At 51.0% G+C, this 18134-nt stretch overlaps 1 protein-coding gene across 1 annotated transcript in view; it reads left to right on the forward strand.

Moving 5' to 3' along the window:
- The window catches only part of LOC122754550 (metalloprotease TIKI2-like), a 78462-nt gene that overhangs the window by 14679 nt on the left and 45649 nt on the right, over positions 1 to 18134 (forward strand). The window contains exon 3 of the mRNA XM_044003078.1: positions 7075 to 7253. Coding sequence (XP_043859013.1) covers positions 7075 to 7253 — 179 coding nt within the window. The remainder of the gene's footprint in view (positions 1 to 7074; positions 7254 to 18134) is intronic.

Genomic DNA, 18134 nt, shown 5'->3' on the forward strand with positions numbered 1-18134 from the left:
TGGCCGGGACTGTGTGGGGTTTTTCTAGGTTTGGGGGAGGAGAATTGGGCATTCTAGGTGGAAACTGCGTATTTTTAGCTGATTTCTGGGCGGTGGTATTTTTTCAGGTATTATAATTTCCCTTTCCCCATTTTATTTCCTTTCCCTTGATCCTACTGATCCTGTTTGTGTTTTGTTTTTAAGTTCATTCTTGTTAAAATAAATCTTGTTCTGTTTGAGGGAGGCTGCCGGTCTCCCTTCCTTGCCCAATATTGCTGCGAGCCACTTAGCTAGCACTCCCCAATTAAAAATTGGTCCCCACAGTCAGATAATACCTACTGAACCTCTCTCCCAGGGCTGTTAATGTGACAATGTTTACAAAGCACTACGTTGGTGCCTGCATTTCTTCCTTTGCTCCTCCTCTCTGTCTTTTTGGCCACTGTTTGGGTGTGGGGTGAGAGGAGAGAGTGAAGCTACTCTAAGGTTTCCCGTCACTGGGGTGACTGGAGGCCCTCGTCCAAGATAGAGAAGCTAGGGGGAGGAGCTTGTTTGGATGGAGAAGAAACCATCATCTGGGGAGGGGTGAGACCGTGGACTGTCTGGAGGTAGAAGAAGGTCACCAGGGTGGGGCAGCATGACGGTAAGTAAAGGGATTTTACCTCCCTAAAGCTGAGCAGGAGCTCAGAAATCCAGTATAATCTCTCCATTTTGCAGATGGGGAAACAGGTCCAAAGGGTGAAATAGCCACCCAAGTCCCACTGCAAGTAAGCATCAAAGCCCGGCCTTCAAGTCAGTATTTGTTCCATTAGGCCTCCCTGCCACCTAACTTCAGGGCTTCTCAGACACCCCGATTCCCCCCCCCACTGCATCTAGCAGCTCACCACCTTTAGTGCCCACCAGCCTTTTAAAGGGCTGGAAGCAAAAGGGATGTGGAGGGGAGGAGGGGTTATGACTAGGTCCTGGTCAGACTCTCCAGCCACCCACTGGGTACAGAGTCCCAGAATCTCAGAGCCAGAAAGGACCTGACATACCCTAGATTCCAAACAGCCACACGACCTCTGCCTAAAGACTTCGAAGGCAGGATTTGAACCCAGGTCCTTTGCCTTTTGATCCAACACCTTTTTCTCTGGACCACGCAGCTTTTGTGCTGCTCTCTGGGGTCAAGCAGAGCAGCATTTGTGAGACAAAACAGTCAGAGACAGAGATACTTCATCCCTCTGAATCTTCTTTTCTCTGGCCTAAACATTTGCTGAAGGCCCTTCTCCTATGGCATGGACACCAACCCCTTCCCATCTCAGTAGCCACCCCACCCCACGCTCCCCTTGGATACTCTTTTTAGCTTAGCACTGTCCTGGGCCCAGGAATATGTGTTGGTATTGGGGTAACCTGGGTAAAATCTCCTGCCCTGCCCCACCTCCCACTCTAAACGGAGCCCACATCCATTCTCCATCAGGATGACTCAAGGAATAGCTTCAGCATCCTGGGAACCCCTCTCAAGATGGGAGCCCTCAAGGAGGGGTTGGGAAGTGTGTTACCCCCTCCCCCCCCCCGTGCACACCCCCCAAACCACATCCGTGGCCTATAAATCAGGGGCCCCGGGGGCTGACGTCTCCTCTTAAAAATGTTATCGGACCATCCTGCACTTAAACTTGTCAGAGGAGATTTAAGGCTCCCGACAATTCTAATTACATCATTAATTTGCCTCATCCCGGCCCCGGCTCAAACGCCAGCCAAGGGCCTGGAGCCTGGCCAACTGCCGTCAACGCTGAGCATCCGAGGAATGAACGCAGCTTCCCGGCCCGGCAGCTCTGCCGGAGTGGTGACGGGGGCAGCAGCCCCGGGCTGGCTGCTGCTCCTTGCAGAGAGGGCCGCATGGGGGGGGGGGGCGGGGAGGGAGTGGGTGCAGGAGCCGGTGAGCCAGTGAGCTTTCCACAATTGTACTCTGATTAGAGAGAGAGGCTGCTGGCCCAGCCTTATCACTGCTGCTCATGCTGGGAGGGGAGGAAGGAGGGAGGGAGGGAGAAAGACAGGGGAGAGGAGGGGAGGGGGAAATAGAGGAGGGGAGGGGAAGGGAAGAGAGGGAAGAGGAGGAGAGGACAGGAGAAAGAAGGAACAGGAAAGGGAATGAGAAGAGGAAATGAGGGAGCAGGGGAAGGAAGGAGAGGAGAGGAAGGCTACATGGACTTACAAAGGCACATGGAAAGGTGGGAAAGAGAGAGGAGAGAAGGGATGGGAAGGAGAAGGAGATGAGAAAAAAATGAGGAATGAAGGAATAGAGGAAAAGAAAAAAAGAGGGGTCAGCTAGGTGGTGCAGTGAATAAAGTACAGGCCCTGGATTCAGGATGACCTGAGTTCAAATCCAGCTTCAGACACTTGACACTTACTAGCTGTGTGACCCTGGGCAAGTCACTTAACCCTCATTGCCCCAAGGGGAAAAAAAGAAAAAAAAGAAATAAAGGAGAGGAAGAAGGGAGAAAGAAGGAAGAAAAGATGAATAGGGGAGAGAATGAGTAGAGGGAGGAGAGGAAAGGAAGAATTTTGGAGAGGAGGAGAGGAGGGGAGAAAGGAAGAGATGAGAGGAAGAGAAGAGGAAAGGAGGCTCCCCCAGGGAAGGAAATTCCTCTTGGACAAACCCAGAATGTCTGAGCTGGATAGCATCTAGAGACATTGAGTTCAACTTGTCTCTGACCAAGAACTCGGTTGCTATCATACTAGACACGCGTGCATCCCAACCCTGCCGCAAGCTTTAAGGTGATGGAGAAGTCTCAGTGCCTCAGAGAAGAGAACAATAATAGAAATACCACCCCCAGCCTTGCTTTGAAATCTGGGCATCATCTTCCACTCCTTTAGCTCAATAGAGGAACGAAATCCCTAACAATAAGAGCTGTCCTGGTGTGGGATGGGCCGCCCCCTGGATCAGGGGAGCATCAGAGGCATCAGAGTATTGGAGTATTATGATGAAACGACTTCTTCTTGCGTCTGGGCTCATGTCCACATCTCCTTAACTCTGTCAATCCCTGCTGCCCCCTGTCTCATTCAGTGATCTCACCAGTAAGGGCACAGTACTCACCAAAAGGACTTGCTACACGTCAGGCACTGTGCTAAGCACCATGGATACAAAGAAAGACCAAAGCACAGTTCCTGCCTCCAAAGGAAGGCAAGCAACATGGGAAAATTGTACCGACAGGTCTCAGGGATTCTGGGGGCAATAGCAGCTCATTCATTGAGGTAGACAAGGGAAAGCTTATCCATTTTGCAAATGGAGAAAGTGAAGCCCAGAGGAGATTGGTTACTTGCTCATGGTCACACAGTGGATTTTGCAGAGAAAGAACCCAGATAAAATTCAAGCCTCCTGATTCCTTCCCAGTCGAGGGCTCTCTTCAACACAGCTGTCTCTTACAGTGGCAATCAGTTGTGAGCAATGGTGGTGGGGGGCTCTATCTTTAGAGATCATAAGGGAAGAAGGACCCAGAGACGCAGCATGGTTTGGTGGAGGCAGTTTGGGGACCTTGGGGTTGACAGTCGTTCAGAGTCCTGCTGCTCACCTGCTGTGTGACTCTAAACAAGTCCTCTAACCTCTGTGAGCCTTAGTTTTTCCATCTGTAAAGTGGGCATAAGGAAACTGCCCTGCCAGCCACACAGAAGAAGAGCAAGGATTAAAGGATAAAATGAATGGAGATACTTTTAAAACCATATCTCAAGGATCCTTCCCTCCTCACACCTGGATTCACACCCTCCATACACACCCTCTGCAAGTCACCAGGCTCAGCAGTGCTCCACTTAGGTCAGAAGACCTCATCAACAGAAGCCCAATTCTTCAAGCAATTGGTCATTCTCCACTTAGGCATAACAAAATCCACGAGTGCCAGAAACAGCCCAGAGAGGACGAGGAGTCCTGAGAAAGAGAAAAACTAGAGGCAGGTTGTGTTGTTGTTGTTGTTGTCAGAGTTGGGGGCAATTCCCAGAGTCTGCTGGGAGGAGACTCGCTGTAGATAGTTCTGGAATCAGAGAAGGCTCTTCCATGACAACCCCAGAGTAATTAACCAACCAGGGAAGGGACCCTGGGCTACCCATGCTCTGTGTGTCTCTGTGTCTCTCTATGTGTGTGTCTCTCTGTCTCTCCTTCTCCCTCTGTCTCTCTCTCCTCCCATTTTCCATGAGTATATGGGTCAGGAGCCAGTGGAGAAGTTGAGTCATAGACTCCTATGAAGTGTCACTTTGGGTTTGGGCTGGGATCTACTCCTTTATTTGCTTTGGAAAGCTCATGGCTAACCTGGTGGTGAACTTGAAGCCCAAGATGCTTAGCTGGAAGGAGCCTGGAGGGGTCATCCCACGCATCCCCCTCCCTGAGGGTCCAGCAGCATTCTAGTAAGGACATTTCGCCCTTTATCTGGGAGGCATCTGAGGAGATGTGTGACCCTCTGTTGGAGGCAGGAGTCCATTTTCTAGATGGCTAGAGCTTCATCACTGTTGGCACTAGCTGTGTGACCCCATACAAGTCAAGTCTCTTAACCTTTCTGAGACTCGGTTTGCTTCCCTGTAACATAATGTATAATTTAATGGAGGTGAATAATCCACTGTTACTTTCACAGGGCTCTTGTGAGAATCAACATTTTCTCACCCCTAATGTGCCAGAGAAATGGGAGTGAGGAATATTTTTTTTTTAATTTTGGTATTGTTGTTCAGTTGTTTTTCAGTTATGTTGGACTCTTCGTGACCCCATTTAGGGTTTTCTTGGCAAAGACACTGGAGTGGTTTGCCATTTCCTTCTCCAGTTCACTTTGCATATGAGGAAACTGAGGCAAATAGAGTGAAGTGACTTGCCTGGGGTCACGCAGCTAGTAAGTGTCCAGAACAGGATTTGAATTCAGGTCTTCCTGACTCTAGGCCCAGTGCTCTATGCACTAAGGCACCACCTAGCTGCCAGCCTCACCCTAGCCCCAGCCCCAAACCACTGAACTGTGTGCCACATGAAGGTCCTACCTGGCTCCCTGGCTCTCCACCTTTACCTCAAACATGGCTTTGCCACCAATGTGGGCGGTGTGATCAATCAGTCAGCAAGCATTTATTAGGCACCGACTGTGTGCTAGCCCCACCCCCCAAAGCAAACAGTTACTGCCCTCTAGGAATTTACATTTTCTATTGGGAATGAGGGTCCAGTACAAACATGAGCCCAGGATCTGGGTCCTCCTGCATTTAGCTGGTGCCTCCATGGAACCTCAGAGCATAATGAAGGCTGTGGTCAGTAACCATGGCCTTCCTTCCCTGCAGGCCAGTTCAGCACTGGGGGGTCGGGGGGAAGGGGGTTGGAAGTCCCAGTGGGGAAAATCCCTCCACCAATACAGATCAGCATCCATACCTTAGAGAGAGACTGGGGACACTGAGAAATCACCTGCCCAGGATCACGCAGTTTTTATAGTGGTTCAGTGGCGGTAAACCATTGGCCTGGGCACTCAGGTACAAGTTTTAGTTAAAACCTCCTCTTTTGAGAAAATCAAGGCCTCCACTTTGGCTCTCCCGGCTCCCCTGCTTGTCCACAGGGACTTGTATCACTTTCCTTTCTGTTAGAACGTAAACTCCCTGAGGGCAGGGTCCGTGCTCGGTCTGTTTGTTTCCATAGAGCTGAACACAGGCCCATGAGCACTGTAACAAACACTTGTTACATTGTACTGAATGAGAGCCTATACTAGACTAAGTACATAGCACCCCAGTGGAAGGGGAAATTGGCCCAGAGTCAGGGGTGCAAACCCCACCTCAGACATTTCCTGACTGAACATGGGCAATTCTCCAGGCCTTACTTCCCTCATCTATAAATGAGGGGATTGGTCTCATTGGCCCCCGAGGTCCTTCTGGCTTTAAATCTGTGCTCCGATGGAGGAGAGAAGGAAGCCTTTCCCCACCCCTCCTCATTCCTGGACTTTCCCATTGATTCCACCTGCATTTTGCTGTGTCTACATCGTGCTGTCTCTTCCACTCCTTGAGGGCAGGGACTGTCTGTCGTTTCCCGCTTTGGACAGCAGGGTTTAGCACAGGATGTTGTTGTTCAGTTATTTCAGTCATGTCCGACTCTTCGTGAGCCCATTTTGGATTTTTCTGGCCAAGAAAGTTAAAATCTGGCCTCAGACACCTACTAGCAGTGTGACCCTGGGCAAGTGACTTAACCCTGTGTGCCTCAGTTTCCTCATCTGTAAAATGAGCTGGAGAAGGAAATGGCAAACCACTGCAGTATCTTTGTCACGAAAACCCCAAAGGGGTTCACAAAAAGTCAGAAACAACCAAAATAACTCAACAACAGCAACAAAATGGAAGCCTGGAGGAGAAGGGAAATGACCTGCCCAAAGTCACACTGCAAGGTAGACGGTGACTATCTCACATTTTTATCCCCATTTCCATAAGATTCAGAAAAGTAAAGAGATTGGTCTGAAGTTATAGGCCTGTAAATAAGAGGCAAGATTCGAATCCAGGACACTCCTGATTCCATGGGATCATAGAGCTAGAGCTAGAAGGGACCTCAGCGGTCATAGAATCCAGCCCTTTCATCCTACAGTTGGGAAGACTGAGGCACAGGGAAGCTCATTGCCTTGCCCGAGGTCACATGGATGCTGCTTGTGTCCCAGCCCAGCATCCATCCCACTGTTGAATCTAATGGTTTTACAAATGAAGAAACTGAGGCTAAAGAGGGCATGTGGCATGAACAACCACTGGGCATTCACCACCACCCAGCTGGGGAGGCAGGGCAGGGTTTGGCTCAGAAGGGGAAGGACCTAGGCTGAGCTCCTGCCCATCATTAGTGGTATATCACAGTAGAAGGGATAAGTTCAGCCCATCCTAAGGACCCCAGGGGCGTGTACCGCATTCTCCTGTAACACAACCCTGACATTCCCATCATCTTCATCCTCTTTGTCACTCCCCTTTCAGGTCTCCCTTCTTACAATAGCCCTGAGAGGCTCGAGCACCGAGACGTGTGTCCCCTTTTGGCAAAGGAGAAAACTGGCTTTTTGAATAAGTCAGTGAATCAGTGAATCAATGAATAAATCTCTGCTCCTGTCCATCCCCCGACAGTCCGATCCTAAAAAAGTCGCGTTCCTCTCTCCTTCAGCTCCCCAACTTCATCAACACCACGCTGCCCCCGCACGAGCAGGCCACGGCGCAGGAGATCGACAGCTACTTCCGCCAGGAGCTCATCTACAAGCGAAACGAGAGGATGGGGCGGCGGGTCATGGCGCTGCTTCGCGAGAACGGGGACAAGAGTTTCTTCTTTGCCTTCGGTGCAGGTAGAGAGCGGGGGAGTGAATCCTGGGGCCGAGGGGCGAGGGGTTATGTGTGGCGTCCATTCCGTCTCCTCCGTGGAGGAGAGACACTTATAATAGCATTTAGCCATCTCCTTCGTAGTGGGGAGGGGTTGGGATAACAATGACAAGAGGCATTAAGAAGCACATCCCCACGATGATCACCATCTGTAGTCCAAAGGATAATGGATCCGTTGGTCGGTCAGCAAAAGTTGTTGGGAAATGCTGTGGTTGCTTTGGGAAATTGACGTGTCCTCCGCTCCCCTTAGAGAGGAGTCTTCCGCCTCCTAGCTCATCACTTGAGTCCATCCCTTTTCATTCACACAGCCACCGTCGCTCTGATCCAATCCCTCATGGTGTCTCCCCTAGGCTATTTCAATAGCTCCCTGCCTCCGACCCCCCCCCCCCAGCCCATTCTCCACACCACCGTCAGGCCTTTAGCTTACGTCTGACCTTGTCGCTCGCTCCCCCTGCCCCTTCAAGGGCTCTCTTGACTCCAGACTTCTCCATTGGGCGTTAAAAACTTTCCCAAACTGCATCATCCCATTTCCCTAAATCCCCTAAATCCCTTTGACTTTGCCTTACCATATTCTGGCCAAACTGATTTCAACTCAGTAAACATTCATTGCACCTACTATGTGCTAGGCACTGCACCGTACAATGGGGGCACAAATAAGAAAAAGACAGTTCCTGCCCTCAAGAAGCTTACACTTTAATGGGGGAAGACAAAGGGAAGCTGGAAAGGGGAGTGGGGAGCCAATAGGCCGTCTCTGGCTTGGGAGCATCTTATTCTGTGGAGTCTAAACCGAACAAAGCTGCATTAATGAAAAGTGGAGAGTGAGCTGGAAAATTCAGATTCCAGCCAGCCCTCTATAAAGGAAAGCTTGGGGAGGAGGTCAGTGCTCCCCTCTCCAACCCTCCAATCTGTGAATCTCACCTATCAGGGCTAATGATATCCCAGAGCCAGCCCTGGGCGTGGCCTACAGGCTTGTGGGTACTTTCTCCCACTGATCTGGTCCAGACATTGGCTGCTGCAGCTGAATTGCCCCCATCATCCCTGTGACCCACCCTATCAACATGGGCTCAGTCTAGTCCAACCCCCCAGTCCCCCTCCCCCTGCCCTGCTCCTTCCCGAGGTTGCTGACAATTCTTACTCTTTCAGGGTCTGAATAAGGGTTACTCAGTAGGCTGCAAAGAAGCCTGCTCAGGTGCCCAGATTCATGTCCCCCAAAACCCTCTGTCATCTTGTTATTTGCCTACAAAACCTTCAGTCTCTCCTCATGGCTTAGGGGAGAGCCCCAGTCTTGGAGACCTAAACCCCAGCTCCGTTGCATGTGGCCTAGTCACACCTCTCTGACCCTCTGTGAACTGGAGCTAGTAACACTTTCAGTAACCTATTCAGGGCTTCCTGGGAATTTTCAGATTCGATATAGTACTTAGCATGAACTTTCAAAGCCTTATGGCCTCTGAGGAATGGGGGGGGTCCCCAGAGGGCATCCAGGCCAGGCCATTTCTGACCATAAAGCCCCCCTCCAACACTCCCAACACATAGTCATCCGGCCTCTCCATGTAGACCTCTAGGGAGAGGGGGTCCAGCACTCCCCGAGGCAGCTCATTCCCCTTTGGGAAGATGTTTCCTAATAGGAGTTTTTTTTCTAACATCCAGCCTATCTTTCTCTTCTCACAACTTCTGGCTCTGGCCTCTAAGCCCACGTCACATTGTCATGCCACACTGATTCTCTTCCTGGGTGCCCCCCTCTGGCCACCCCCTGCCCAGCTGAGCAGGGTCCTTCCCAACCCTTAGCACCCAAGACTAACGGCAGTGTTCCACTGTAACCTGCCCAGGGTACAGTTAGTCAATACACATGTATGAAATGCCTACTGTGTGCCAGTCACTGGGCTAAGTGCTGGGGATATAAAAGAGGCAAAAGACAGTCTCTGCTCTCAAGGAGCTTGCAATCTAACAGCGGTGACAACCAGCAAACAAATATATAGACACAAGCTATGCAGGAGATAAGAGAGGGAAGGCACCAGAATGAAGAGGAATTGGTAAGGACTTCTTTTTTTTTTTTTTTTTAGTGAGGCAATTGGGGTTAAGTGACTTGCCTAGGGTCACACAGCTAGTAAGTGTTAAGTGTCTGAGGCCGGATTTGAACTCAGGTACTCCTGACTCCAGGGCCAGTGCTCTATCCACTGTGCCATCTAGCTGCCCCTGGTAAGGACTTCTAAGGACTTCCTGTAGAAGGGTCCATTACCTCCTTATTCCTGGAGGCCATACATTGCTCTTTTTCTGGGGTGGGGGGAAAATGAGGGTTAAGTGACTTGCCCAGGGTCACACAGCTAGTAAGTGTCATGTGTCTGAGGTCAGATTTGAACTCAGGTCCTCCTGAATCCAGGGCCGGTGCTTTATCCACTGTGCTAACTAGCTGCCCCCCTTTTTTTTGCAGGGCAATGAGGGTTAAGTGACTTGCCCAGTGCTTTATCCATTGCACCACCTACCTGCCCCCACCATGAATTACTCTCTCTCTTTTTTTTTTTTGCAGGGCAATGGGGGTTAAGTGACTTGCCCAGGGTCACACAGCTAGTAAGTGTCAAGTGTCTGAGGCCAGATTTGAACTCAGGTACTCCTGAATCCAGGGCCGGTGCTTTATCCACTGCACCACCTAGCCGCCTCTCATGCATTACTCTTAATGTAGCCCAATTCTCTTTGTCACCTCAGGGAGGAAGGAGAGAGGGATTGCAGCAGGTCTCACAGGCTCTGGGAAGGGCTGGCAGGTGATGAGGGCTGTGGCTTGGGAGGGGCTCAGTACATTTGGGCATCTGGCCTGAGGATGCCCTTCTACCCACATCCTGGGAGAAGCTTCCCCTGGGATCGAGCATTTCCTGAAGAGCTTGACCATCCACCCACCCATTCATCCACCCACCCACCCATCCACCCATCCATCCATCCATCTACCCATCCACCCATCCATCCACCCACCCATCTACCCACCCACCCATCTATCCACCCAACCATCCATCCATCCATCCATCCATCCATCTACCTATCCACCCATCCATCCATCCACCCATCTACCCACCCACCCATCTATCCATCCATCCACCCATCTACCCACCCATCCATCCATCCACCCACCCATCTATCCACCCACCCATCTATCCACCCACCCATCCACCCATCCACCCACCCATCCATCCATATCCTAGATTCATTACTTGAATGAAGGGATGAATAAATGAGGCAGCATTTATTAAGCCCTTACAATTAGCACTGACCTCTTCCCCAATACAGATGGGAAAATGGTCCTCGTGATGGAGGAGTCCATCAGTGTTCTGATTGCAGGAGACTTCACATACGGGAAGGAAATGGCTGAATTTCTGTGGGCCTCACGTTCCCCATCCATAAAACAAGGAGATACGGTGAGGGAACTTCTAAAGCCCTGCTAAGATTAAGATAAAGAACTGACAATCTTAATGCTTCCAGAAAACGTCTGCATGAGGAAATGACCCTTAAAGCCACTTGGTGGTGGTCCATCCATACTGCCTGAGATGAGGAAGTAGGTCAAATTGCTGCTGGGATCCGGCCTCTCAGCATGGCCTCAAGCCATTTCTAGGGTCCTCCCTGGGGGTCCAGTTAGGCCTCCGGCCCCTCCAGGAGCCTGTGGGGTTTATCTCGAAGGTCTCATCTTCCAGTCTTTCGATGCTGGCTGGGACAGGGTGGATGCTGGTGGGCCCCTGGAGGTCCCCCAGGTGGGCTGCTGCGTTCTGTGAGGCCCCCGGAATTTGTCAAGTCCTTTATGGGCACCCTGTCTGAGGCCAGCCCAGACCCGGCCTGTTAAAAAGAGTTAATATGTTGGCATGAAGAACATCCACATGAAGCCAAGGGTGAAAAACGTTCACTCCTGGCTTATTTCGATTTTATGGCCAAGTCATTTCCAAGCCACACTTATGATAACAGATGGATAAATTTATGAGAGCAGTTAATTTGAGGAAAACTTCCCTCATCTCTGAGCAGCGCTCCGGCTGCACTGGATGAGACCTGGCTCAGGCTGAGGTCTGGCTTTGTCTCCAATCTCTCCCAGAGACCACCGTGGCGTCTGACAGCCGAGGCTGCCCCCGGCTCAAAGGTCTGGCCCCATTTAGTCAGTTTAGAGGCATGGTACCGTGTGAGGAAAACCACCACCACAGCTGCTGGGCCAGAAGTCTGGAGACCTGGGTTCAAATCTTGGCAACAGCACTTACTAGCTGTGTGACCTAGAAGGAAAGAAACATGCATTTATTGCACTTACTATGTTCCAGGCACTCATTTGACAATATTTCACTTGATCCTGGGAGGTAGGTGCTATCATTATTCCCATTTATAGATGAGGAAACTGAGGCAGACAGAGGTGGAGTGATTTGCTCCAGGTCACGTAGCTAGTAAGTGCTGTTGTCAGAATTGGAACTCAGTTCCTCAGTTCCCCAAATCTCTTCAACCCTTCACCCTCTTCCCAACTTCCCTACTACTGTAAATGGTGTCACCATCCTCCCAGACTTGTAACCTTGGCGTCGTCCTCAGCCTCTCACTATCACTTAGCCCCCATAGCCACTCTTGCCAAATTTAGCATTTCTTCCTTCACCACATCCCTGACATGAGATCTCTTCTCTCCTTGGGTGCATCTGCCGCCCTCGTGCAGGATCTCATTGCCTCATGCCTGGATCATCAGATAGTCTTGTGCTTGTTCTCCCTTCCTTGAGACTCTCCTCACTCCCATCAATCTTCCATTTAGTTGCCAAAGTAACCTTCCAACCATGACCCACCCTACTCAGGAAACTCACTGGCTCCTCCTCTCTAGAATTAAAAAAATAAAATGCCTTTCATTAACAAGGTGGCCCCACCCCACCCTTCTAGCACCCCACTCTACTATCTCAGCATCTGATGGCCCAGGCATAGTGGCTTGTATGTTGTTTCTCACTCACTAAGTCCATCTCCCATCTCCATGCTTTTGCCCTGCATGCCTAGAATGGTCTCCCACCTGACCTCCTTCTCTTAAAGTCCTCCTCCTGCCTCCCCCTACAAATCTCATCACTTCCAAACTTCTGGGTGTATCTTGCTGTCCTCCCTCAGGGCATGGACGGTATTTTTACCTCCCGCTAGTGCCATGCCCAGGACCCCACACATAGTAGGACCTTATTGACTGATCGGAACCCCTTCTCCATGAAGGGGTTGGACCAAGAGGTCACAACAACTCCTTTCAGTTCTGAATTCCATGAAACCTGGAAGCACTGCAGAAATATATGAGCATGGATTCCAAGGCAGATGGCAATTTCCAGAAAACCTCAGGGAAATCCCAGCCTCCTTAGGAGGCCCTTGGTTCATCCAGGGCTCTGGGGGGCTGGCTGGTGTCTGAGCCAGATTCCTAATCTTCTGCTAAACTGTGAGATTCCTAAAGACAGAGTAGTATCTCTTAGTTAACCTCTGTATCACCCAGGGCCCAGCACGGGCGCCCATCCGAGCCCAGAAAATGACGTCATGATGTTGTTGAATGGATGGAGGAATGAACAAATGAATTTCTGCCCTCCCTGCCCTGGTCTCCCTACCTTGAGCTTAGTGTTAGGGCTTTGCACCAGGCCTATGGTGAGCTCCTCACTGAACCCCAGAATCTTGGGGGGCCTCCCCGAGTGGGGATCACCAATGGTGGCCATGTAGCTTCTGCACAAAGAACTCATCCCTACCCCAGTGCTGGGGAGCTCACTACCTCTAGCACCTCTGAAGGTGGCCACACTTCACTGGGGAAGCCCTTCTTTCCATCCTAAAGCCCCCTTTTTGCATCACGTCCCTGAGGCTCCTGGGCCTGCCCTCTGAGGCTGAGCAGATCAAGGCTGATTCCTCATCCCAACAACAGTCCTCTAGAGAGTTGAGGGAAGCTTTTCTGAACTCCCTGAGCCTTCTCTTTTCCAGACCAAACACCCCCACTGCCTTCCCAACCCTGTCTCCTGAGCCTGCTCTAAGGAGTCTCCAGATTTCTGGTGGGTTAATCTGGCCTCAGCCCTCAGCCCTCCTGGGAAGGGTCCTCCAGCCTGGCAAGGGAACCCCGGCATTGGCCACCAGCCATGCCTGACAGAGACCTTCCTTATCCAGAGATGCCCCTTGCCCCATCTCTCCTCACACGCCTTGACATGAAGCAGAGGCTGCTTGTCAGCAGCCGGAGGTGTGAGGGATGGATACCACACGAAGGGATGAGCCTGGGCCAGGGAGGCAGGAGGGGCTGGGGGAAGCTCTGGGTCACCTCCCCAGCCAGCCCCACCTGCCCTGGAATCTCGGCCTCACGTGCAGCCTCCGAGGATCATTCCCATTTAACACAATAGGGAAGGCCTAGAGCTATGAGCATCAGAGGTGGAGATTGAACTTGGGCCCCTCCTAAGTTCGGTCCAGCTCCTTTTCCACTACGTCACATGACTCACAAGAGTTGAGGTCATCAAATTTGGAGATAAAAGTGACCTCCGAATTCTTATAAGAGATGGGGAAAATACACTTCTCTCCCTTTTTTGCTGAGGTGGGGCACTATGGGGTCGAGCATTGCAGGTAACTTGGCTATATATAGGGGATGCGATGAGCCTGGAGGCAAGAAGACCTGAATTCAAATCTTGCTTCAGATATTCACTATCTGTATGACCTTTGGCAAGTCATTCACCTCTGTCTGCCTCAGTTTCCTTAACAGTAAAATGGGGATAATAACAGCACTGTCCTACCAGGATTGTTGTGAAGATCAGGTGAGATATTTAAAGTGCTTAGCACAGTGCCTGGTACAGAATGGGTCCTATTTAAATGATTATCCTCTTCTTTCCCTCCTTCCCTCTTTCCCTCCCTCCTTCCCTTCCTTCCTTCCTTCCTTCCTTCCTTCCTTCCTTCCTTCCTTCCTTCCTTCCTTCCTTCCTTCCTTCCTTCCTTCCTTCCTTCCTTCCTTCCTTCCTTCCTTCCTTCCTTCCTCCCTCCCTCCCTCCCTCCCTCCCTCCCTCCTCCCTCCCTTCCTTCCTTCCTTCCTTCCTTCCTTCCTTCCTTCCTTCCTTCCTTCCTTCCTTCCTTCCTTCCTTCTTTCCTCCCTCCCTCCCTCCCTCCCTCCCTCCCTTTCCTTCCTTCCTCCCTCCCTCCCTCCCTTCCTTCCTTCCTTCCTTCCTTCCTTCCTTCCTTCCTTCCTTCCTTCCTTCCTTCCTTCCTTCTTTCCTCCCTCCCTCCCTCCCTTTCCTTCCTTCCTTCCTTCCTCCCTTCCTTCCTTCCTTCCTTCCTCCCTCCCTCCCTCCCTTCCTTCCTTCTTTCCTCCCTCCCTCCCTTCCTTCCTTCTTTCCTCCCTCCCTCCCTTCCTTCCTTCCTTCTTTCCTCCCTCCCTCCCTTTCCTTCCTTCCTTCCTTCCTCCCTTCCTTCCTTCCTTCCTTCCTTCCTTCCTTCTTTCCTCCCTCCCTCCCTTTCCTTCCTTCCTTCCTTCCTTCCTTCCTTCCTTCCTTCCTTCCTTCCTTCCTTCCTTCCTTCCTTCCTTCCTTCCTTCCTTCCTTCCTTCCTCCCTCCCTCCCTCCCTCCCTCCCTCCCTTCCTTCCTTCCTCCCTCCCTCCCTCCCTCCCTCCTTCCTTCCTCCCTCCCTTCTTCCCTCCCTTCCTTCCTTCCTTCCTTCCTTCCTTCCTTCCTTCCTTCCTCCCTCCCTTCCTTCCTTCCCTTCCTCATAGCATTAGTTTGGAAAAATTGTGCTTTTTTCTCTTTCCTTTTTGTCACTTTCCTTGCTTTCCTTACAAAATTAGTTCAGAACAATTTTTATTTCTCTTTTTTTCTAATTGGGGAGGGGTGGTGAATTCTGAACTCAAAGTGTTGTAAAAGCAGAACATATCAATGAATAGTCAGTCAATAAGCATTACTAAGTGCTTATTTTGCTCCAGGCTGAGTGCACCATATATATTGAAAATAATTTTAGAGCAAGATAGACAGACAGAGGAAGGAGAGGCTGAAGGGATGACTAGTCCAACTCCCTTGTTTTATCAATGGCAAAACTAAGGCTCAGGGGACGCCAGATTTTGCCCCGGGTCACACAACTATTAATTGTTGGAGCTGACACTTACAGGATCAGGGGCCTCGAGCCAGAAGGGACCAGGTTATGCCACCCAGCCCTTCATTTTTATAAATGAAGAGACAGAGAGAGACCAAGTGACAATCCTTAAGAGATCCTCAGATTGGCTTTCTCCTGCGGGGGGAGATACCTCTCCAGGATCTGCAGAGATGATCCTGAGAATGGAGGAAAGGGTCAGAAGCAGAGGCTTGTTTCCCAGGGGCCAGGGTTGGCCCAGGTCTCCGCTAGGCATTCTCTGTCTCTTCCCCTTTTTCCATAAGCATCTGATTGTGCCCACTCTAGGTTGCTGTGAATTTGGGTGGGTTGACCTTCTCATTAAGGAAAGAAGAAAGATTATCTCATCGTGGGGAAGGTGCCGTCTAGACACAGGATAAGTGAGGGAAGGGGAAAGTGTGAGGTTATTCTAAGCAGGCCGAGATGACGTTTTCTGGGCTCAGATGGAAAGCCTGTGATGTGATGTGTCTCGGACGCAGTATCTCTGGAATGAACCTGGCCCCCCCCCCCCATCCCTGTGGAGGACGGGATTCAGGAAATGCTCCTGCAGTGGGGAGGGGCTGCTTGCTGAGGCCACTGCCTCCCGAAACCATCGCTACACAGCCACCCCATCTCTTGGGGGAAGTTCTGGGCACCTGGGGAAAGACCACTGAGCCTAGAGAAATGGACTTGAAATCACAGGATCCTGGAACACCAGAGCCAGGGGGACCCTGGGAGAGCATTATCACCCAGGAATCTTCTAAGCTAGACAAGAACTGGTTCTTTAGGTTCATCCCATAAAGGAGGAGACAGCCCAGAGAAGGAAAAGAATTTGCACAATGTCGCATGGCTAAGTTGATTGATTATGTCAGTTGTCTGTCCCATTTAACAGATTGGGAAACAGACTCAGCCTTGACTTGCCCAAGGGAAGGACTGAGATCTGACCTCCTGTTGCTTGGCTCTGAGCCCAGGGCTCTCTCTCCCTTATGCTAGATTCCCTTTTCTGTGCTGGACTTTTATGACCTTAGCTAAGCACCTTCCTCTCTCTGACTTTCACTTTCCTCTTCTGTAAAATGGACAGGTAGACTATGGAAATGCTGTGGACCAGGCACTCAACCTGGGGTCCTCAGACTCTCAAGGGGATCATGGATAGATCTGAGGAGGCCTGTGAACATGAAGGGGGGTGGGTGAGTGAAAAGCCCTACATCATTATTTCAATATAAGTGGTCTCCTTTGTAATCCTATGTATTTTGTGTGATGCATTTAAAAACCATTCCAAGAAGAGGCTCGCTGGCTTTTCCAGATGGTGCGCCCAAGGGATCTAGAATAGGAAAAGGGTGAAAAGCCCCTGTCATAGACAGAACTAACTGGATTGGAAAGGAGCCTTTGCCAGAGTCCCTCGTGCTCTTTTGATGGACAAGGTGGAGGAGAAATGGGGGCTAGATGATAGTCCAGGGAGGGAGCTTCAGATCTGGTTGGATGGTCCAATCTATGGAGTAGCCATTAATGGCCCAATGTCTGTGTCAAAGCAGGTCTCCAGTGGATTAAGTGCCTACTATGTGGCAGGAAGGTAGAAAGAAGCTAATTTAGGCTGAACTTAATCATTCTAATCATTAGGGCTGTCCAAGAGCGCACTGAGTTTCCTAGGGAAGTAGTGAGCTGTCCCCAGCATACCCTGGGGGGAGGCACTTGTCAGGGAGGGGTAGTCCTGAAGGCTTTTTGCCCAGGTATGGGTTGGCCCAGATGCCTCTGAGGTCCCTTGCGATTGCTCCTATGCAGACCTGAGATGCCAGGCGCTGAGCTGAGCCAAGCAGGAATTCAGGATCATAAATTCTAACTTTACTCAGGAAGCCAGAGAGCAGGGAATGCCAGGGAGTTGACATTTTATCTAATTCTACCTGATTCCCCAAAGTGACGGATGCAGCCGTGCACATTCCTCCCCCTGCCAGGGCCTGACACACTAGCGGGTCTACCCACCGTTCCTGTCAAACTTCCTCCCGCTTCACCTGCCCTTGTGGGCCTCCTATAACAGTCACAGGGTGGAGGCAGATGGCAGTGGGAGTCCCAGACCACCAGAATCCCTCAGCCAGCAGTTTCTTGGAGATTTAATTTCCGTTTGCTCTGTGTCCCTCCCACTCTCGGCACTGATTCTCACAAAGGATGGGCTGGTTTGACCGAGGCCCCTAGGACCAAAGGCAGGGCCCAGATGGATTAAGTGACCTGTTCTTTTCTGAATGCGGGTATGGGTAGATTCTTGATCTACTCATCTCGAGCAGGTGGCCCCAGCCTAGCTCCTTCCTCCCAAGGCCCAAGACTAACAGGACAGCACTCACTTAGTGTATCTCTTCTTCCCCTCGTGCTTCGAGGTTGTGCTAAAATACTCATTCCATCCATGAATTCTTTAGTGCCATAAGACAGCAGGGGGTGAGACCCTAGCAGCCTAATAAAGTTGCTTGTACATCGCGGCTTGGCCCGGAGCCTGGGCGGATTTGCAGCTGGGCCTGTTTTATGAGCCCAAGCGTGGGGAGCCGGCACACCCGCCCGATTCAACATTGGCAGCCCCAAAGTGACAGCCGAGCTAACTGTCCCAGCTCTGACTCAGAGCCTTGGTTTATTCTGGCTTCCCCCACCCTACTCAGAATTCCTTCTCTTGGCTGGAGTTCTGGGCCCTGCATGTTGGGAGGGACATGGCTAAGTTGGGGCCCTCCATGCCTTAACCCTAGCCTCCACCTTTGTCCTCATTCCATGCTACCCTGTGGCACATGTGCCACACCCCAGCACACTGGACTCATTTCTCTTT

Source organism: Dromiciops gliroides, chromosome 4, assembly GCF_019393635.1.
Source record: "Dromiciops gliroides isolate mDroGli1 chromosome 4, mDroGli1.pri, whole genome shotgun sequence".
Taxonomy (NCBI): domain Eukaryota; kingdom Metazoa; phylum Chordata; class Mammalia; order Microbiotheria; family Microbiotheriidae; genus Dromiciops; species Dromiciops gliroides.